General features: G+C 44.9%; 1 protein-coding gene across 1 annotated transcript in view; it reads right to left on the minus strand.

Moving 5' to 3' along the window:
* Positions 1 to 3,877: 3,877 nt before the first annotated feature.
* The window catches only part of opn6a (opsin 6, group member a), a gene marked incomplete at both ends in the record, with an annotated part of 71,936 nt that continues 52,753 nt past the window's right edge, over positions 3,878 to 23,060 (minus strand). The window contains 3 exons of the mRNA XM_084321393.1: positions 3,878 to 4,348; positions 14,014 to 14,237; positions 15,735 to 15,839. Coding sequence (XP_084177519.1) covers positions 3,878 to 4,348; positions 14,014 to 14,237; positions 15,735 to 15,839 — 800 coding nt within the window. The remainder of the gene's footprint in view (positions 4,349 to 14,013; positions 14,238 to 15,734; positions 15,840 to 23,060) is intronic.

The raw sequence follows: 23,060 nt of genomic DNA on the forward strand, positions 1-23,060 counted from the left end.
GTGGACTCAAGACCTACCTTTTTAGAAAGGCCTTTTATTAGTTTTTATGTCTTATTCATATGTTGTTCTGCTATGTGTTCTTCTTTCTTATATATCCATTTGTATTCTATTATTTTTAACTCTGTAGCACTCTGAGACTCTCAGGAATGTAGGGTGCATTATAAATTAAATGTATTATTATTATTATTATTATTATTATTATTATTATTATTATTATTATTATTATTATTATTATTATTATTATTATTATTATTATTATTATTATAATTATTATTATTATTATTATTATTATTATTATTATTATTATTATTATTATTATTAGTATCTGCAAGACTCACTCAGAGTTGCAGTGTCAGGTTACACACCAGATTACAATACACTGAAACGGTTAAGAAGCGAGTCATCTGGGGGCGGTCAGGTGGCGTAGCGGAGATTGCGTTTGTCACCATACCCGGAGACCCTGGATTCGGCTCACAGCTCCGGGGTTGTCACCAGCTTGGCTGGCCGTTCACACTAATACAATTGGCAGTATTAGAGGGTGGGAGAAGCTGGCGGGGTGGGTCCGGGTCGTTGTAAACAGCGACTCCTACAGTTCGGTCGGGGCGCCTGCTAAGCGCGGATAGGATCTAAGTGGGATAGTGTGATCCTTCCACACGCTACGCCCTCTCAGTGAGAGTCCGCGCTGCCAGGTGAAAAGAAGCGGTTGATTGGCTAGACGTGTGTCGGAGGAAGCACGTGATAGCCTCCACTCTCCCAGACCGACTGTGGGGGGTAAGTGCGCAGCGACCAGGAAGGGGATTGGGAATTGGCATAACGACTAACATTGGGATGGGAGAAAATCGGAGGAAAAAGGAGGGGGAAAAAGATTAAAAAAAAAAAGAAAAAAGAAGCGACTCATCTGGCTCTGCAAATAGATCTAGACGATCTCTAAATATGCGTTCTATGCGTACAGCCTGGGCGGCCAGAGCATCTAACTGTTCTAACAGCAATATATAATCCATTTCAGAAGCAGAACACACACAATAAGTTTGAATAATAATAATAATTTTTGTAAGTCATAGGCCTATTTGGCGGCAATTGACAATGGTAGGCTTAAAAAAGAAATTGTCATCTGGGTAAGAGTTTCTTATCCAGGTAAGACTAAGAGTGCTCTCGATCGAATTTGGTCTTGCCTAAGAGAAAAGCAAAAATAAGAAATCATTGCTGAATCCCAGGTAAGAACAAAATGCTAGTTAAGAACAAAATAAGAGGAAATCTGTTCTTATATCGATTCGTGAATGAGACCCATTGAGTGCATTGATTGCTTGATTGATTGAAAACTTTATTAACAGATTGCAGAATGGGTACAGTACAGTACAGCTCAATACATACAATTGTTAAGGGGATGCAGACCAGAGAAAGACTTTCGTCTTGTTTACATCAGGGTCCCTCATTTTCAATTCATCATAACATATATGACATACATGACATACAGATAGGCAGTACTGCTACATCTATACATTTATGACATACCAGATTTGCAAATACAGTACTGTTTGTGATATGAAAAGAGTCCAGAAAAGAGAGTATATACATTTGACGTAGAAACTGTACATTGGTGGAGGTTGGGTAGGTGGGGGGGGGGGGTGGGGGGGACTGTACATTGGATGTGGTTGGGTGGGTGGGGGGTTGGGTAGGAGGGGTGGGTGGGGGACACTGTACAACTGTACAAGCAAAACTGTACATTGGAGTATTGACAAGACCATACTTGGTAATTTACTGTACATTGGAGGGGGTTGTGTTAGGACAGTTACAGGGGCCAGTTTCGAATTGCAGTCTCCCGTAGGTGTTTTTTTAGAGTGTTTTTGAAAGTGGGTAGTGATTCACATTCCTTTACAGCTTTGGGTAGGGCGTTCCACATTGATGTGGCATAATTGCGAAACGTGTTTAGTCCCTTGTTTAAGCCGAATCTGGGTTTAACATGATTTGTGGAGCTCCCTCTGGTGTTGTGGTCATGGTATTCACTGACCTTTGGGAAGTATTTTGTCATGTACATGGGTACCTTGGTCATGTAGTGTATCTTGTAAACCAGGGTTCTAGGAGTAAGGTCAAGCAGTAGTCTGACCAGTTTGTTTTGAGATGTTTGTAATTTTGTTTTTAGCACCTTTGAGGTGCTTTGGTACCATGAGGTGCAAGCATAGTCGTAGTACCCTTGAATGAGTGCTCCTGCCAGAGTCTTCAGGGTATTCTTGTTTACCAGTGAGGAGATCCGGTACAAGAATCGAGTTCGTTGGTTGACTTTTTTTATTACATTGGATGCCATTTTGTCACACTGTGCCCCCCCCCCCTACACATGTATATCACATACCTGGTGTTCTGGTCCAGTCCCGAAAGTGTGTAACTTGTAGGTGAAAACAAGTAAACATGGTACAAATGAAACAAAAAGGTTCACTGTGTACCTTCACTGTCTGCCTCCACTTTGTTTCATTTATATTTTTTAAGATAAACATGATTTATTCCATTCATGTCTTGATATAATGAATTATTATTTTTACAGATCACAAAAAACAAATAGCACTTTTATTGATGAATGTGATCTAGCAGAGGTAAATGGCAAATATTAACCATATATGCTGTCTACATTGCTTGTAATCTATGCTAAAGCTATGGCTTTATTGTTTTAAAATCCCAATAATGTTGTGGGTCCACTGGACCACTGCGAACATTGGGTGAGTAACAAAAACGTCAACAACCACACAAGGATGAATCATTATTTGGGGCCCTTCCCATCTACATGTACTGTATGGGTAAGACATGTACAGTATGGGTAAGACATGTTCAGTATGGGTAAGACATGTTCAGTATGGGTAAGACATGTACAGTATGGGTAAGACATGTACAGTATGGGTAAGACATGTACAGTATGGGTAAGACATGGGTAAGACATGTACAGTATGGGTAAGACATGTTCAGTATGGGTAAGACATGTTCAGTATGGGTAAGACATGTACAGTATGAGTAAGACATGTTCAGTATGGGTAAGACATGTTCAGTATGGGTAAGACATGTTCAGTATGGGTAAGCAATGTTCAGTATGGGTAAGACATGTACAGTATGGGTAAGACATGTACAGTATGGGTAAGACATGTTCAGTATGGGTAAGACATGTTCAGTATGGGTAAGACATGTTCAGTATGGGTAAGACATGTACAGTGACATGTACAGTATGGGTAAGACATGTTCAGTATGGGTAAGACATGTTCAGTATGGGTAAGACATGTTCAGTATGGCTAATACATGTACAGTATGGGTAAGACATGTACAGTATGGGTAAGACATGTACAATATGGGTGAGACATGTACAGTATGGGTAAGACATGTTCAGTATGGGTAAGACATGTACACTATGGGAGAGACGACTACCGACTCCCAAGAACAGATTGACCGCGCCCCTTGTTCCCTCACAGCCCGTCCTGTAGTCCAGGCGAACGGAGGTTTGTGCAATACAACATAACCTTGGACTTTTGGGACTGTGCCACATCAAATGAATGATGCTAGTTGGGAGGGAAGGAAAGGGTTGTCTCTCTGATGTCTTGTCTGTATGTCTGTCTCTGCTGTAACATGGTTGTCTCGCTGATGTCTTGTCTCCATGTCTGTCTCTGCTGTAACATGGTTGTCTCGCTGATGTCTTGTCTGTATGTCTGTCTCTGCTGTAACATGGTTGTCTCGCTGATGTCTTGTCTCCATGTCTGTCTCTGCTGTAACATGGTTGTCCTACAGTATGTTCTTCTTTTTTGTAACGCAATATTGTGTGTTCTGACGCAAAACAAATTTCTGTATCAACAGACATCAACAAGAACTATCTTATCTTATTTTATCTTAAGGAGCCTTGCAGCCTTTAGAGTCTATCACACCAGTACTCCGACGTCTCGATGTGCGACGGCACGTCGATGTGGAAGCGCGTGTCCCTAGGCGGCGTCTGGGGCGGGCTGTTCACCCCGGAGTCCGTGTCGGGGACGGGTCGTACCGGCTCGCCGACCAGCCGCCTGGCGGCCCCCTGCTTCTGGACGAGGGGCGGCGCCAGAGGAGAGGGCGTGGCCTCCGCCTTGGGCTTGATGTTCTTGAAGCGCTGTAGGCGCACCACCTCCCGGTCGTCCCTGGTGCACGGCAGCAGCAGCCACACGTCCTTACGGAACTTGGAGCTCAGGCCGAAGTAGATGAGCGGGTTGTAGAAGCTGGCGGACTTGGCGAAGAGGCGCGTGATGATGCTGGTGGTGCTGGGCACGTGGAAGCCTGAGGCAGACCACATGGAGACGACCGCATAGGGCGACCAGGCCATGATGAACGCTGTGCAGATACCGATGGATACCTGGAGAGGAACACGAGGGAATTCACCTTAACATTCACTTAGACACTTTAAAATTGACCCTAACATTCACTTAGACACTTTAAACATTCACCTGCATATATCGGTATCGGTTGATATCGGTATCGGAAATTAACAGTTGGACAATATCGGAATATCGGTATCGGTAAAAAAGCCAATATCGAGCATCCCTAGTTATGTATATAACCAAGTTCTATGAATTATGGTGACGCTCAGCGTCAGTCTGCACGCACTTCACTTCGTGCACGAGCACTGAATAAAAACATCCCAAATTTACATCCCAACATTCGTCTGGCCACACCCCTATCCGCTTACCTTCATAAGCAGGTGTGTGGTCACCTACTCGCCTCCTTCCCAAACTTTCACCACAAGGTGAGATCAAGGGCCGCAGTGGCGTCCAGACGCTGAGCGTCACCATAATTCATAGAACTTGGTTATATACATAACCTTACGTTCTATTTCATTATGGCTCCGCTCAGCGTCAGTCTGCACAAGAGGAGCTGAACGGGAGCCAGAAGCTCGACAAATGTACCCCACTGAGGCCCCCCACAACCATCAGACCGGGGAGGACCGAGCCCCCCGACCCTCCCTAATGGAGGGATACCCTCCCTATTGGAGGACGGGAGGGAGACGGATCCGACCGTGCGAAGAGGAACTCAAGCAACTCAACGCACAGGGTGAGCAGATCGTGGCTTGACCCCACGACTACGCACACACACAACCCGCATGCCACCAGGGAACGAACGGAAGGAACAACCCTCGTTACTGCCCCCAAAATCACGGAGTCAAGAGCAAACTCAACCCCGTGGCAAGGCCGTAGCAGCGGAGCGCGAAGGAAGACCCAGACCCACTGAAGGGACTGGATCCTCTGGAAAAAGGGGGCCCGGAGAGGTCAATGACGCCAGGCATCAAGACCCCACCAGGCGGTCACTTAGTGACACCGCCCCCCACATCGCCAGCGTATTCGGACAGGGCCCCTCCAAGAGCGGGCCTTTTCCCCCCATTAGTACACCGCCTGGCACAATGACCCTGCAACACAGGCAGTCAGCATGGCCGTAAAGCATTCAAAAGGTTAACCAACGGAAGCAGGCAGCGCACCGGGGAAACCAGGCAGCAGGCTGTAGACCCGAGCCTGGAGCACTGTGGACGAGACAGGCGCCAAAGGGGTCAACTGAAAACAGCCCCCCCGGCGGAAGGGGTGTATGGTGGCATTGTTGCGCACCATGACAAAGCCTCCATAAAAAAAAACCCACCCAGAGGGGTCGAGGCAGAGAAGGCTGACACGATTGGCAGACGTCATGAACGTGCAGGGGCACACTCAACCGGGTAACCCGGGAGTTGACTCTGCTCCAACACACCAGGGAATCAACCACCCTCTTGGTACCACATACAGTGGTTGTTCCTATAACCCCTCAAGAAAAAAGGGTTATCCCAGGCCTACGGTTTCAACAAAACATTACTTCGGACCGGGCCCGGCGGCTCGGGAAGCACACAGGGTTACCAGAGGAGGTCCAGAAGACCACCCCAACAGCCCCCTCTTCGCCATGCGTGAGAGAGGAGCGAAAGAAAGGAGAACAAGTCCCTTAGGATAGTGCCAGGTACAACGTGTACCCAACAAAGGGTCTCCATAACGCCTAACCCTGTGACACCCGGGCTGACCCGGCATTTTTCCCCCCGAAAAAAGCACAAGTCCCTCAGGGTACCAGAACAGCAGATCTGCATCCCCGGCGGACAACGGGTTAACTGAACTGGACCAGTGCGACCAGAACCAATCCTGTGCCCTAACCACGCCGACATGCCCACTCCAGAAGAGGGGGTAGGTATTAAGGCTGAGCCCGAACGTTCGAACGTTCGTTCGTTCCGCTGACATTCGGACTATAATTAATAGGTTTGAACGTTCGGTGAAAAAAAAATAAAGGATGCGCACAGGGTTGAGGTGATGTGAAGCGGCGCGTCGCGCTCGGCTCAACCAGTATGGTCTGCCGGGCTGCAGCGGGATACTATTTCTCAACCAGAGCTCTATTTTGATTGACAGGCGATTCTGCCAATTACGTCACACCGCTTGCACCCGCCTCTGCTGTTACCACCAATCGGCAAGCGTTTATTCGTTTTTTACTTTAGGCAATGCCGCCATTGATCTGCTTGCGAGAAGCCTCAACAGACTTACCGTAGCTACCGGGGAGCCGTAGTTAGCTCCCCGCCGAGGAAGTAATCGGTAACAAGGTTTCCGTAGGTGAACCTGCAGAAGGATCATTAATGAATACCAGCCTTTTTCGGCCACGGAGCGCGAGCTTCATGGCGGGAGGTGGTTGCGTTGGAAACAACAGCAGGCGCACGCCTCGGCTCCTCAACAGACCCGTCCACAGTCTACCTCGGAACGGTGGTAGGGCGGACGGGCGGCAGGCGTGTTTGGGGGCCCGTCCGCCCTACCACCGTTCCGAGGTAGACGGTGGACGGGTCTGTTGAGGAGCCAAGGCGTGCGCCTCTCCTCCCGGCTCCCCTCTCCACTCCCCGTCGACCAAGAGTGAATACCTGTTATTGAACGTGTAACACTAACTATATAACGTTAATGCCACAAAACGAATGCCTTTGTTTATCTAGCCCCTTACGTGACTGCAAGGGCTATTGTTTATCATAAGTAGTAACTTTGATGCAGTAGCTTGTTTATTTTCTTCTGAGTGCTTTGTTTAATTACATGTTTACATGAACAGCCACCACTGTAAACAACATGTTTTTCACCAATAGACTATGCAATGCCGCCCTCCGTAGGATCTATAATAATACAATAAAAAAAAAATATTATTATTAAAAAAATGAAAAAAAAAAATTATCAATTTTTTTTTTATTAAAACATTTAAAAAAACGAACGTTCGAACGTTCGTTCAATAAACCCTAGCGAACGTTTGAACCCTAAAAACAGGGTTCGGGGACAGCCTTAGTAGGTATGCGTGTCGATCTAAAACATGAAAAGAGGGCGCCACCCAGACGGTCCCATTTGTACCACGCTCAGTGGCCCACCCCAAGGGCGTGAGACCCCTCTACCTATGTTCTGATCTATTCCGTTAACATCCCCCAGATATGAACGAGAATTCATCGAGACAACCTAGTAAACTGGCGCTCGGAAGAGACAAAACTTCATCCCAGTTGCCCTATAAAAACGCTGTTTTAATTTTAATTTTTGTGAATCACAAAAAAAAAATCCTAACCCACAAAAATGGCACAATCATACTCCCTTATTCAATAACAATGCTCTCTTAATTGGAAAACGACCTATAAGATTCCCTATATGGGAAGAGCAAGGCATACACTCATTAGGGGATGTTTTTAACAAACAGGGTTTTTGTAGTGATAAAGAAATACGCAAAAAATTTAATCTCACCAAGTCCACATGGCTTTTTCACAAACAGTTAGAGCTATGTTTGAAGTCTCACGGTGTTCCATTAGACAGACCAATTGAACACCACAGATACCACAAATTCTTCTACGCAAGAGAGACATCGAGAGGTTTTGTTTCAGAATTTTATCATCAATTACTAACGTCCTCGTATGAAACCCTCCAACTTGACTCTGTCTGGAGGAGGGATATACCAGACCTGGAAAATGACTTTGATTGGCAAGGAGCCTGGGCAAATGTCCGACTTACATCAAGGAACCCGGATCATCAACAAATCAATCTTAACTATATTCACAGGACATACTTGACTCCTATAAGACTGTGCCGAATGGGGCTCAAAGATTCCAAATGCACCCAATGTACAAATGGGGACGAAGGGACATTTATGCACATGTATTGGGACTGCTCACCAGTTAAGGCATTCTGGAAAGATGTGACCCAACAAATATCAAAACTCGTATCTTGGAATATACCTGTACACCCCTCGGTATTACTATTGAATGATGTTTTTGAGTTTGCAGTGAATCCACAGCTAAAGAGATTGGTTTTATCGGGTATCACAGTAGCCAAAAAGCTGATCGCATCACGCTGGTTTCAACCGGAAAAAATGTGCCGTAAAGTTTGGTTTCTTACATATCTCGATGTAATTTACCATGAAATATCTACAGCAAGAATTCTGGGTCTCAATGAATCCAAAATGTCAATGTGGTTAGAAGTGATGGAGAGAATAAAAGCTAGCTTATAATGGTAGTGTCTGGTAGGTGCGAGGGATAGTGGAGGTACTTCTCAGGGTGGGGTCCGGGAGGGGGGGGTTCGAGCTGAGCATATGTGTGTAGTTTTTTTTTTAGATAACAGGTATTATGGGTATATCTTATATAAGACAACTAACTAAAAGGTGATCTCATTGGATGTGCCCTGACAATTAATGCTTGTATATCTTATCGTGTGTTGTCATGTTTGTTTATATGTTTGTTTAAAAAATAATAAAAAAATAAAATACAAAAACGCTGTTTTAATAACGAGCAACCAAGGCGTACTTAGCCCCCTGCGTGGTTCTTAACAGAAACACCCAGAGCCAGCACTATGTACGCGTCGAGACCCAAACACATCAATGGATAGTCTAGCAAGACAGCAGACATTGTTCCTCCAAGTCGCCTGGGAGAACGACACAGAGCCGTCGTGCTTTATGTTCTTTCCTCTTTTTATTTAAAAAAGAAAGAAACACAGACTGACATGAATCCCACGTGACGCAGCTGAGGGTAAAAATTCTTAACATTTTTACATCCCGCCACCCTCGCCACAGGGAGGAGACGGAAATCCCCAGAGAGACTTCCCACGCGAGCTGTATAGATTGAAAAGAATATATTGCAACATTGAGCTATGTAACACTTGGGTTAAAGCTCTCCGAGGAGGAGGCACTGAACCAATACACACTCAATAATCGAATTGAATCGAATACACACACAATAGAGCAGAACTCCTTTTTTGAAGTTCTACTCACCTTGACAATCTGAGGAGGAGGCTCTGAACTCTGAGGAGGCTCCCTCACTGGGAAGGAGAGTCCGAACTCACAGAAGGCACTTCTCCCTGAGGAGGAGCTTCATGAGGAGGAGCTCTGACAACTCCCTGAAACAGATCCATAACATGGACCTGAACAACCCACGGAAGTCCTACCAATAGAGACACTCTCAGTGACATACTCTATGGCGGGGGAATTTCCGCGGTGCACACGCCCAATCTTCCAGGCCGTGGGACCAGGAAACTCCCCCCCCCCCCCTTACCCTGTAACGTGCCGAACAGCAACGTGACAGGAACCTTGAAGGACAGGTGGTTTTAACCCCTGACCAATCAGAAAAGGGGAGGAAAGGATTACCAGTTCATCCCTTTACGACCCCTCACCCATGATACGATGTAATGACAAATAGAGCATGACACAGTCATAGCATGCTACATGAAGCATCTAACAGCCTCACATAGCTCATGTACTAACCTGCTACCTGAGTTTTACTAAGGAAAAAACACAGAACAGAGAGGGCCCCTTTAAGAGCCCCGGTCCAGACTTACACATGTGCTTCTGTGGGCCAAACCTAACCCAGTTGTAGATCACAAAGACACACACAACCCTTCATCACAACAAAAAATGGCAAGTACACTCTTACTACAGAGGAACGCCGTTTTTCATAACGAGAGAAGACAGAAGTCCTCGATTATGTAATGGCCACAGACCTTGCTAAGCACACATGATAAGTGACCAAACAACCTTTTCTTTAGGAAAAAATTGTTTCTCAAGCGGAAAGCACAACCCCAGCAATTAAGCTGAGGGTTACATTGTATCCCCACAAACACAGTGACACAATATATTGTAACCAAACATGTCTGAGAGGAGGGGAGGGGAAGCCCCAGGGAAACCGGGGGGTCACCCCTCCTATCTTACCCTTGATACGACCAAGGCGAACAGGCACCTCTGTTAATGTGTGAACATGCTGTTCATTGTCATCACAGGCTGAGAAAAAAGATTCATTCCTCAATCACATGTCACTAAGCATAGCTTTACAGGTTAATTAACCCTCTTAGTTGTGAGTTCACCCACGGTACAACGTTACATGAACACGCATGTTCTCATCACAACCAAACCAGTTCATTTTTACACATGTAAAAAACAACGCCGATTTACTACAGAGAGAAGCTATACCAGTGACAAGATAATTCACACACAACACGCGTCATATCCTCAATGTATTACAGCAACACATGTTTTGAAAACATCGTTATTACAAAACATTTAGAAGGGAAGAAAAGAAGAAGTGTTTAAAGTCCGGAGGACTCCTACCTTCACCCTGAACGCAGGCCGAGAGAACAGCAACACTGGTTAACGGGACACCGAGTTGAACCCAGCATCTCCTGCGCCGGTGACGAGGGTATGTCCGCAACGCCACCCAGCCGCCATTCTCCATGTTGACGAAGTCCTCGCTGGCACTGGCACCCGGGTGTAGGGTCGACTAACATCCTCTGTCAAAGATGACGTCGTAGTCAGAGTGTTTAAGGCATGTTATAGTCACAGAACATTTCAGCAGTGTAGCATTAAGCTAACAGCCGTCCGACTGATAGCAACAAGCTAACGTTTACTAGCCTGGTGAACACAACGAGCTAGCGCCGCAGCTAACAGCTGACTGGCTAACAACAGTAAGCCACAACTAGCACGCCAGCTAAGCAGCTACCACCTGAACTGTACACAACGACATAACAAGCCACACTTCAGACAGGCCGCTGTCCAAGTCCCTCCCCATCCTAAGAGGGAAAAGAAAAAGAAATGTCAAACACAGTTTTCAACAGTGATTTACCAGACACAATTCCCATCCGGGCTGCAGCCGACTTTGAGCATGGAACTCCCGATAAAGAAGATCCTATGCCCACATTTCCTCGTTAGGGTGTACTTCCACATTTATGTGAAAGATGGGGCCTGCACGGGACAGAGAAGCATCCGCTCGTCCAGAGAATCCCGGGTTTTTCCCAGGTCTGACCATCATGGGCGTCAGACCAAGATCCTCCGTCCGTTGCTTAAGAAGCCGAGCAGAGGACCCCAGTCCGGAGTCGGCGTTCGTAAAATTGTCAGCTAACCCCCATAGCATAAACAGACAACCAGAGCTCGCAAGCAAAACAATACTCACCCCACCCGGAAGCAAACCGATTTCTCACAACAGCCGGTGCTTCCTACAGTCCAGCTGTATGACCGGAGGGTAACCCCATCCAGCCGCAGCAAGGAGGACTGCAGTCGGGGAGTACATCAGCGGCGTGAGCCCCTAATACGAAAAAGCCGGTGGAGGTCAGAATGATCATCATCTTCCAGACACTCCAGTGACGAAGACAATATCGCCGTATTTTCTCGAAAATAGTGAGAGAGAAAATAAAGATATGATGTCAACGTATCTTCCCGTTCCAACTTTCTTCAGCTAACAACCTCGTCAAGTGTGGGATCTACCGAAGGCACTTCCTTGTGGTGAAAGTGAAGAAGGAGGCGAGTAGGTGACCACACACCTGCTTATGAAGGTAAGCGGATAGGGGTGTGGCCAGACGAATGTTGGGATGTAAAGGTACATTGTGGAATTTTTTATTCAGTGCTCGTGCACGAAGTGAAGTGCGTGCAGACTGACGCTGAGCGGAGCCATAATGAAATAGAACTTTCACTTAGACACTTTAAATATTCGCCTGAACATTCACACTTAGACACAGAACCAAGCATTTCACTATAATGTACCTTATATGTGACAAATAAAACAAAACTTGAAACTTGAAACTTGAACTTGAACTTGAACTTGAATTTGTTTCTCACACTTCATTTAACACTGATGGCTGACAGGGAGCCTTGGCATTCAACTCTTCACAAAGGAAGAAACTACAGCTGGAGACAAATCATACTGGCGTCTAAAATCTTAAAGTTGAACGTGTTGTGACCGTGGATGAAGGTGCATATTCATTTCTGTGTGTTTTGTCTTATTGCCTTATCCTGAAGGATTGCAAATGTATCACAGTGGACGGATGCACAGGGAAACTCCACACGCTGAAACAATGAGCACTGTGCCTTGCTATAATGAAAGGCAGCAGGGATACCAACTGAGCCAAATAATAAGTCTGCTCTTGATTTGGTCCAAGGGCATTATTTATAGCAGACTTTTCCAACTCTGTTACACTCACTCCCCCAACGGCCCTACCCCTCTCTATGCACCAACGGACTTACAAAAGTTACAAGCAAATTTCATCATAGCTCCACTTACAACCTTTTCGGGCCGATTTTGGCAGAACGGTTCCTTCTCTGGGATTCGCTTGTAGCTAAGGGCAGGATTTACGAGCGCAGAAGATCAGTCGGACAGACTGATGTGCGCCATGTTCCTAAGGGCTTTATTTGGGAGAAATCATGGTGATTGCATTCACGTCGATTCTACAGACATCCTCGGAATTAAATAATTATAATAATAATAAATATGACAATCTTTGTCTCATTAAAAATTATGTTTTACATTTACAGTCATGGATCAACGAGGCATCGTGATGTCTGAAAATAAATAAAAGCACTACACCAACACTGCAAATTACAGTGAATAAATAAATAAATAAGAACTAAACGCAATTGCGCAGATATAGCTATAGTGGAATAGAATGGACATTCTGCTCTCAGCACACCCCATTCCTTTCATACGCTATATATTTGCCATGTTCTCTGTTTTATTTGTATTTTTTGACATTGCTTATTGTATACATTGTAAGAGCCAATGAAGAAACATTCCACTGCTCATCTTGCCCGGACAACAGATGTGCTGTCCAAGTCTGACAGCGATTAATTGCACGGATGTAGGATGCTTTTAAACATGAATTTGACTTACTTGATTTTGTCACTATGATACAGTTTACAATTTCTCTCAAGAACTAAACACATCACTGTATACCTGTATCACTGTACATATTAATACTACAACTCTGCTGCATCTGATGAGCACTATTACTCAGTATTATTTATATATTTTATACCCAGTTTAATCACCTGTGCATTGTATGTTACCATTGCACTTTACTGTTACATTTGTACTGTACTGTACTGTAAAATGCCAAATGCCAATGTACTGTAATGCCAAACTTATTTTCATTGTATTGCACTTGTGCTGTATGATGACAATACATTTTAATCTAATCAAATTATGATCAGTCACAAATAGTTTCCGCGTTACCTGTTGAATACGGGGATCAGCACAGCACAGAGGCAATGTTGAGCCTCTCACTTCCGTTTTGTATGCGGTCCTTCGCCTTATAAGGAGCTGGCGGGGTGTGTCTGTATGCAAATTCAGATGTACGAGAACGCGCTTCCAGTTTAAGAATGAGTGACGTACGTATTCAAGGAGTTCGGAGCTGCGATAATTTTGGCAACGTGTTGATCCACGTGTTGATGACTTCGGGGGTGACTATCGTAGATTTTCTCTTACGAACTTCCTAGGAGGTTATTTACAAGGAAACTAGGAGAATGTTGGTGCATGAGGTCTATTGTCTCCGCCTCTTCTTCAGTGTCTCCTAGCTGGCCAGAGGAGAGCACTTCTCTCAGCCAAAGCTCATTTAACCCACATGTCATTTGTATTAATTGTTTTTACTATTAAACCTATTTTGAAGATCTCTCTAGTCTCTACGATATAATCGGTGAGTCCGGTTTCCACCACATATCCATGATCTATCATGATCCATGATCCAGGCCTTGTCCCGCTCCACGTACCCTGGTGACGTCTCTCTCCATCTTCCTCTGCCGGGAGGTGAGGTAGCCGGCGGCGGTCAGGGCATGGGCGCTCTTCACCGTGTTGATGATGGACACGTAGGAGAAGAACATGATCATGACGGGAACCACGAAGCAGGAGATGAGGATGGAGATGATGTAGGATTTGTAGATGGTGGAGTAATTGGCTTTGGACCAGTCCACCTCACAGGTGCCGTAGCCTCGGTCTGTGGGTCAACATAGAGGTCAGATCATGGGGTCAGCATGGGGACATATAGGTCAGATCATGGGGTCTGTGGGTCAACATAGAGGTCAGATCATGGGGTCAGCATGGGGACATAGAAGTCAGATCATGGGGTCAACATGGGGACATAGAGGTCAGATCATGGGGTCAACATGGGGACATAGAGGTCAGATCATGGGGTCTGTGGGTCAACATAGAGGTCAGATCATGGGGTCAACATGGGGACATAGAGGTCAGATCATAGGGTCAACATGGGGACATATAGGTCAGATCATGGGGTCAACATGGGGACATAGAGGTCAGATCATGGGGTCAACATGGGGACATAGAGGTCAGATCATGGGGTCAACATGGGGAAATAGAGGTCAGATCATGGGGTCAACATGGGGACATAGAGGTCAGATCATGGGGTCAGTATGGGGTCATAGAGGTCAGATCATGGGGTCAACATGGGGAAATAGAGGTCAGATCATGGGGTCAACATGGGGACATAGAGGTCAGATCATGGGGTCAACATGGGGACATAGAAGTCAGATCATGGGGTAAACATGGGGACATAGAGGTCAGATCATGGGGTCAACATGGGGACATAGAGGTCAGATCATGGGGTCTGTGGGTCAACATAGAGGTCAGATCATGGGGTCAACATGGGGACATAGAGGTCAGATCATAGGGTCAACATGGGGACATAGAGGTCAGATCATGGGGTCAACATGGGGACATAGAGGTCAGATCATGGGGTCAGTATGGGGTCATAGAGGTCAGATCATGGGGTCAACATGGGGACATAGAAGTCAGATCATGGGGTCAACATGGGGAAATAGAGGTCAGATCATGGGGTCAACATGGGGACATAGAGGTCAGATCATGGGGTCAACATGGGGACATAGAGGTAATATCAAGGCTTCATACCCAGATAGCAAACTGACAGAGAAACTATGTTGGATCAATATCGAAATGTTGCTAAAATGTAGTTATTCAAATGTTGATTAAAACATTTCTCAAAGTGAGGTCCGGGGACCCCCAGGGGTTCCAGGGGGTCGCACCCGTCATCACAGCCTATTGTGTTTGTAGGGACTATTGACTGGGTCTCTGCTGTGGTAATTTCAACATTGAATCAATTGCTGTGTTGTTGTGTGTCATCTGTTCAAATATTGTGTTATGTGTCGAGTGTATGGTAGGCTATTTTTAAGAGGAAAAGTGGAGAGCTACCACAACACTTGCATATTGGTCCCTTCCTAGGGTCTCGTAATAATCTCCATCGCTGCTACAGAATGTTTCATAATGTTGTCATGGAACGAACTGACAAGTGACTCAGAAAGTTGACATTTTCAACACAACTGCCCGCTGGAATTTCCATGCAAACAGGAGGCCTACTGTTGTGACAAAAACAAAGGAGTGAATTGGAACCCACTGTAAGGAAGATAACATTCAAGCTAATTTAAAACAACAGTGTTATTATGGTATTGTGAGGACCAACCTGTGTAGCTGCCCCAGCCCAGCAGTGGAGCCACCGACCAGAACAGAGCTCCGGTCCAGATGAGTAACAGAGAGATGGTGATGGTGCTTGTGCTGATACAGTGAGCTGCAGACGTACACAACAGAAACATGCTGATACAGTGAGCTGCAGACGTACACAACAGAAACATGCTGATACAGTGAGCTGCAGACGTACACAACAGAAACATGCTGATACAGTGAGCTGCAGACATATACAACAGAAACATGCTGATACAGTGAGCTGCAGACGTATACAACAGAAACATGCTGATACAGTGAGATGCAGACGTATACAACAGAAACATGCTGATACAGTGAGATGCAGACGTACACAACAGAAACATGCTGATACAGTGAACTGCAGACACAGAAACATGCTGATACAGTGAGATGCAGACATATAACAGAAACATGTTGATACAGTGAGATGCAGATATATAACAGAAACATGTTGATACAGTGAGCTGCAGACGTACACAACAGAAACATGTTGGTACAGTGGGCTGCAGATATATACAACAGAAACATGCTGATACAGTGAGCTGCAGACGTATACAACAGAAACATGCTGATACAGTGAGATGCAGACGTATACAACAGAAACATGCTGATACAGTGAGATGCAGACGTACACAACAGAAACATGCTGATACAGTGAACTGCAGACACAGAAACATGCTGATACAGTGAGATGCAGACATATAACAGAAACATGTTGATACAGTGAGATGCAGATATATAACAGAAACATGTTGATACAGTGAGCTGCAGACGTACACAACAGAAACATGTTGGTACAGTGGGCTGCAGATATATATAACAGAAACATGTTGATACAATGAGCTGCAGACACAGAAACATGCTGATACAATGAGCTGCAGACACAGAAACATGCTGATACAGTGAGCTGCAGATATATACAACAGAAACATGTTGGTACAGTGAGCTGCAGACACAGAAACATGCAGATGCAGTCATAAAGTGATGTTAAAGTGTTTGTCTGAGCACACTGCTCTTCCTCAGCACTGCCCTGCTCTCACATCCGACAGCTGCCATGTACAAACAGTCTTCTGGGCTTCTATCCCCCAGGAGAATGGCATCATGCCATTAGGGGGCCCCTGGGCAAGAAAGTGCTATGGTTCTCCTCGGGGGATAGATCAAAGGATGTCTGTGGGACATGCTCCCCGGGGAAGAAAATTTAAAGAATCTCTGTAATACTAATTTCTAGGACCTTTTGGTGAATGTAATCTGACAACATTGGGGCCCTGTACTTTAAACAGTGTGCTGGGGCTCGTTTACATTAGAATCATGCACATATTCCAATTTCAAATGAGTGAAATGATGCAATTAACCTCTTAAAGGGGAACTATCTTATAAATGGCTTTTTCCAGTGCTTAGCATTGTTTTCTAGCAATGTTCAAGTTCAAGTTCAAGTTCAAGTTCTTTAATAGTTGTCATACAGAAGTACAGAATACTTTCATACAAAATGCTTCTTACTGTTACGCTCCAGAGACTGTGCTAGACAAGATAGTATCAAATAACATAATAACATAATATAGCATGAATTTAGAAGAAGAATGAGGTCACAGTTGTTCGGTATAGACATATGTACAATGTTCTGAGTTACCATATAATATACAATACACAATACTATGCAGTGTACTAATGTACAGTACTATCTAGTGCAAAGCAGAAGTGGGATGAGGTACAATTTTAGGTACAATTTACAGTAAGGTGTACGAGTTGTAGTGCAATCCTTCATCCATAAATATAAAGTGTGGGGAGTGGGTGCTACAGTGTGTTTGTTTAAAGTGGGTGTGTGCTATAAAGTGTGTGTAGTGGGTGCTACAGTGTGTTTGTTTAAAGTGAGTGTGTGCGTGTGGATGTGTGTGCTATGTGTGTTTGGTGGTTGTTGTTGTGTAGTGTTCATTCATTGTTCGTTTAGCAGCCTGATGGCCTGGGGATAGAAGCTACTTCTGAGTCTTTCTGTGCTCGCCTTGAGACTCCTGTGTCGCTTGCCTGACGGCAGCAGTTCAAAGAGGCAGTTGTTCGGGTGGCTCGAGTCCTTAATAATTCTCTTAGCCTTCCCCTTGCAACGCTTGTTGTAAATGTTCTGGAGAGTGGGGAGCCCCCCTCCAATTGTGCGTTCGGCTGAACGTGTCACTCTTTGTAGTCTGCTTTGGTCTTTTGCAGTGCTATTCCCAAACCAGGAGGTGATGTTGCCGGTCAAGATGCTCTCTATTGTACATGAGTAGAAGTTCTTAAGGATCTTCTGGCTGACTTGGAACTTCCTTAGGCGCCTGAGGAAGTAGAGGCGTTGTCGTGCCTTCTTCACCACACTGTTAATGTGTATGGTCCATTTCAAGTCCTCGGATATGTGGGCTCCGAGGTACTTGAAGCTGTTGACTCTCTCAACCGGTGCCCCGTCGATGCTGAGGGGGCTGTAGTCCTTGACCCCCGACCTCCTGAAGTCCACAATCATCTCTTTTGTTTTGCTGACGTTCAGGGAGAGGCTGTTTTCCTGGCACCATCCCGCCAGGACCTTGACCTCTTCCAGGTAGGCCCTCTCGTCGTTGGCAGAGATCAGGCCCACCACCACTGTGTCGTCAGCAAATTTGACGATTGTATTGCTACTCCGCTGAGCCACACAGTCGTGTGTGTACAGGGAGTAGAGGAGGGGACTCAGAACACAGCCCTGGGGGGCCCCTATGTTGAGGGTGATGGATGAGGAGGTGCAGTTGCCTGCTCTCACCACCTGGGGTCTGCCAGTCAGGAAGGTTTTGTGGTTTTGTATCAATGGGGTCTATGTCTCTAATTCTCATTTTCGCGCATTCCTCCAGTTCAGATGTCACGAGATCCTCCTCCGCTGAACTAAGTAATTCTGAAACGTATGCGTACCTCTGACGTAGAAGAATTCTCATCTGCATAGTTACGCCCCCTCTATGGTTGTAGCCCACACTCAACCATTATTGATTGCAGTACGCAAGCAAATGCGTGGAATTGAAGCAACAATTTCGTGTATTTAGCCTTTTTGTGTGTGTGTGTGTACAACGGTGGCTGTGTTGATGATTATGTCATGAAATTGGGTCCATTCGCTTAATTTCCATATATTTCCATAATTTCAGAAGATTACATTTTGAAAATCTAAAAAAAAATAAATAAAAATAAGTTGTTTTTTCAATCTGCAATGATTAATCTAATTATCGATAAAATGCAAAAAACCTGTTTCATTTCGTTTCTGGGAGAGGCCACTAAGCAGTCACCGGATTTTTACACACGTGGCGCAATTGCCCTATGTATGTTATTACCATCGAGGCGCTGATGAGTCTGCTAGAGGCGGAGACTCTGTGCCAGAGAGTGCCAGAGAGTCTCCGCTTCTAGCAGACTCACCGGCGCCTTGACGCATGCACTGTTTTAGGGCTGTCCCCGACTAAGGATTTGGATGGTCGACTATGATTGGCCAAAATTTGCAGTTATTCGACTATTGGTCGGGAAAAAAAATTACATTTTTTTAAAAAAAAATTTTATCATTCCATTTGGGCTGTGGGGGTGCTTACTGTCTGAAGGAGTCGACTGAAGGCTTCTTGTCCTCTGCAAAAGCATGCAATTGGTCCACTGATGGATACATCTTGATATTTGTCTAGTCTAGTGTATTCATTAAATGGGTGAAATCCTTTTTCAGTGCCTCTGTGCCTGTTTTCTTAGGCAGTTAGCCTCTGGTATACGTGCCATTAGCGTTAGCCACGCTTCTAGGCCTCTAACAAGCAAAGGAATTTGCCGGGGGCAGTATGCGGCCGAATCCGGCTTGGAATGAAGAGATACTGAACTACTGCCAGTACTGGATTCACTTTGTGAGGGTTTTTGTCTGCGTTTCGGACCAAAATGCAGCAAATCGTTACGTAAGTACAACACTGTGTGAATGTATAATAATGTGCAAACAGATTGAAACTTTGTTGGATGTAACGTGTGGTCGAGAGTGGTCGCCGGGGGCTCCCACGGGGACACCCACCGCAGGCTTTCGCCCACGGGTACATGTCGACGTGCCGAACATCTTCGCAAATCACTTCCATCAGCGAAAACTTTGGGAAATGGGTGGTTGGGGCTCCGGGGCGCTCTCGGGCGAATGCAGAGGTCTGGTTGGTCCCCGAGCAGAGTGTGGCTTGTAATTATGCACAAGAGCGCTCCGTCTTGCTCTCTGCCTCGCGCTGACGCGGGAGGGGCCTAAGTCCCTCAAATACTACCCGTAAATAGATCGCTGTAACCTCGCTGGAAATATCAGCAATAACAGAGTGCTGAGTAACGTTAGCGTTTCGCCAATTCCTGACCAAAATGCGTCAATCCTGTATCTAAGGAGCACACTGTGTGAATGAATACTAATGTGCAGCTGATTGAAATGCTGGAATCTTAAATTTGAAGATGTAGAAATATTAGAAAAATCGTGTTTTGTGTATTTTTTGTCATATAAATGCAGGTACTATCAAACAAACGGGAATATAAGGAGTTACAATTCGGAAATATTTGGAATCTTTGATAGATATGTTGAGTTAGGTTCATGTTGGTATTCATAAAAAAATAATTGGAACGAAATATTACAAATTACGTTTTTTATGACCTTGAACTTGATGCAATCTTTCATGCACTGATGCCAACTCTGTCAGTTACCTAGGGAGGCATAGGCCTAAGGCAGAGCTATTCAACTGGCGGCCCGCCAAATATTACATGATAATAAAAAAATTAAAAATTAAATAAAATAAAAATATTTTCTTTTAATATATATTTTTTTTCTTTTACTTTTTTCTTTTCATATCAACGTTAACATGCACAATTGAGCCAAAAGTCACTCAATTAATGACAGATTTCATTGATAAATTGAGGGAAAACTTTGCAAGTCGATTTGATGAATTTGACATGTCCAGAGAATTGATGCATTTTGTGAGCAACCCATTTGCCAATGTAGCTGCTATTTCCACAAAAGGACAAGAGTTCCTTGCATCACTTCACATTGATGAAGGTCTCCTGCAACTTGAAATAATTGACATGCAAGCATCATCTGCTCTGAAGCAGGCACTTGAGAATGAATCCACCACAACATTTTGGATAAAGTGTATTCATGTCAAGACATTCCCCAAAATAAAAACGCTGGCAATATCTGTGCTAACAATGTTTGGCTCAACATACACCTGTGAATCCAGTTTCTCTCACATGAATGCCATTAAAACAAGCAACGTGCCTCCTTTACAAATGAGCATTTGCATCACTGTTTGCGGGTAGCCCTCACTTCCTATGAACCCTCTTTCTCTGCCATTGCCCAGTCAAAGAAGTGCAATCGCTCTCATTAGATGTGTGTATGTAGGCTAGGCCTGTCTGCCCCCCACCCCCCTGATGTTTGAGAGTTAAGAGTGGACAATAAGTGCTAATAAGATGCTGTGATTTGCTGTTGTTGCACAGACATGAAGCACTTTTTTATAAGCTCAGCTGCACTATAAATGTGTTTTTTTTTCAAGTGTTGATGTTAGAATGTTCAGATGCACATCATGCACTTGTTTGTTTTTTATTTTATTTTTATATTGAAATGTTGAAGAGGAGATGTTGCAGTTGTTGCACAGTCATAAATGAAGCACTTTCTGCAGGAGATGTTGCAGATGTGGCACATAAATGAAGCACTTTTTTTGAAAAGTATACTACTTTTGCAATGTAGTTAAATAAAAGTTGTGAAAATGTGGTTGCATGTTGTGTCAAGTGTACATATATTCATAGCACGGGGAGGCGCCGTGGCAGTCCGGCCCCTGGCCCCTTGGGTTTCTGACAATGTGGCCCCCTGAACAATTTAGTTGAATAGCCCTGGCCTAAGGGTTACAGTGAGTTAGCATTGGGTTAGCATTAAAAAACGAGCAAAACTGGCAAGATATGTTCAGTTGTGCTGTTCCTGACTGCCAAGCAGCGAATATGTCCTATTTCCTGATGATGTCGTGATCCGCCAGCAATGGGCCAAGTTTGTTTTTGGAGACCGAGTGGGACCGGTTTGGGACTGCCGAATGCAGTCCCAAACTGCTCGGAGTCGGGTGTGTACCGCACATTTTTGCAAGGAGGACATTGAGAATCAACGACTTTATAATGCTGGGATGATTTCCAGGATGTTACTAAAGAAGGGAGCTGTACCAAGTATTCGGGACCCGAAAGAAAATATCGAATCAGTAAGTACAAATGTCATAATTAGCCAGCTAACGTTAGCTATCTTAGCTCTGTTTATTACGCCAAGAAAATCTAACGTTACTTAGTACAAACACAGTGTCCATGTGTATGTGTGTGTGTGTTAGACAGAGTGAGAGAGCTTTGCTTTTGCAGCGCCCACCGGCACCTTCCCGGGACATCGGTTGCCAGACTGACCCCCCAAATAGGATATCTGTTGGCACCCAGCTCTCGAAGAAAATTCTTCAGACACATGTCAAAAGTCGAGCGTATAAGACGCGCATGCAATATAACGCTATGCTTTTTCCCCCCGTTGGGCATACCTAATTTACCCAAAGAAACTAACGTTATAGCTCGAGTCCTAAATCGTGCATGTGGGTGTCTGTCACTCAAATCGCATTACGAGTATGGGCGGAGCCCAGCCAAATACAGATTGAAATCTTGAAGTGCAGAAAGTGGTGCTTTAGAGTACTTGATTAGAAATACAAAACAATGAATTATTTGGAAAAAAACCTTACAGATGTGTTCCATAGACTCACAGTGTAACTGAGGGGTACAATTCCCTGACTGTATTGAATAAGTATGGTATCATTAAACCACTACTACGTTATGTACATTACTACTGGCCATACAGTACACAGGTATATGTGATGAACACCCCCACAATAACACGGCTTAACAAGAAATACTGTTTAGAATAATATTTATTAGAAGAGCACCAAGATTATCTTACATTATTTATCAAGATTGAGAGTTGCGCTTGTAAGGCGAAGAATGTGCATGAATAGGTCAAGAGCGTAAGTCCATGAGCATATTACGCAGGGGATAATTAATACCACCCGTAGCATAAGAATTATATATGGTACACTAGTAGGTCAGCTGGAGATACCAAGGGGGTTCCCTCCGGTTGTAAGCCAGCAGGGGGGAGGAATGTTCGAATGCAAAAGTCTGGATCAACGGGGAATCAATAAGCTCCAGCTACGGGAGGCGGTACATTACTCCCTTGATCGGCAGACGAAAGCAGCAGCTATAATCCAAGTATGCGCGACAGCATAGGTGAAAGCCAGCCAGCCTCCTCCTAGAGACGGGCTCGAGTGATGCTCCTCACGGGTAAATC

The sequence above is a fragment of the Notolepis coatsorum genome (assembly GCF_963971535.1).
Source record: "Notolepis coatsorum genome assembly, chromosome: 9".
Taxonomy (NCBI): Eukaryota; Metazoa; Chordata; class Actinopteri; order Aulopiformes; family Paralepididae; genus Notolepis; species Notolepis coatsorum.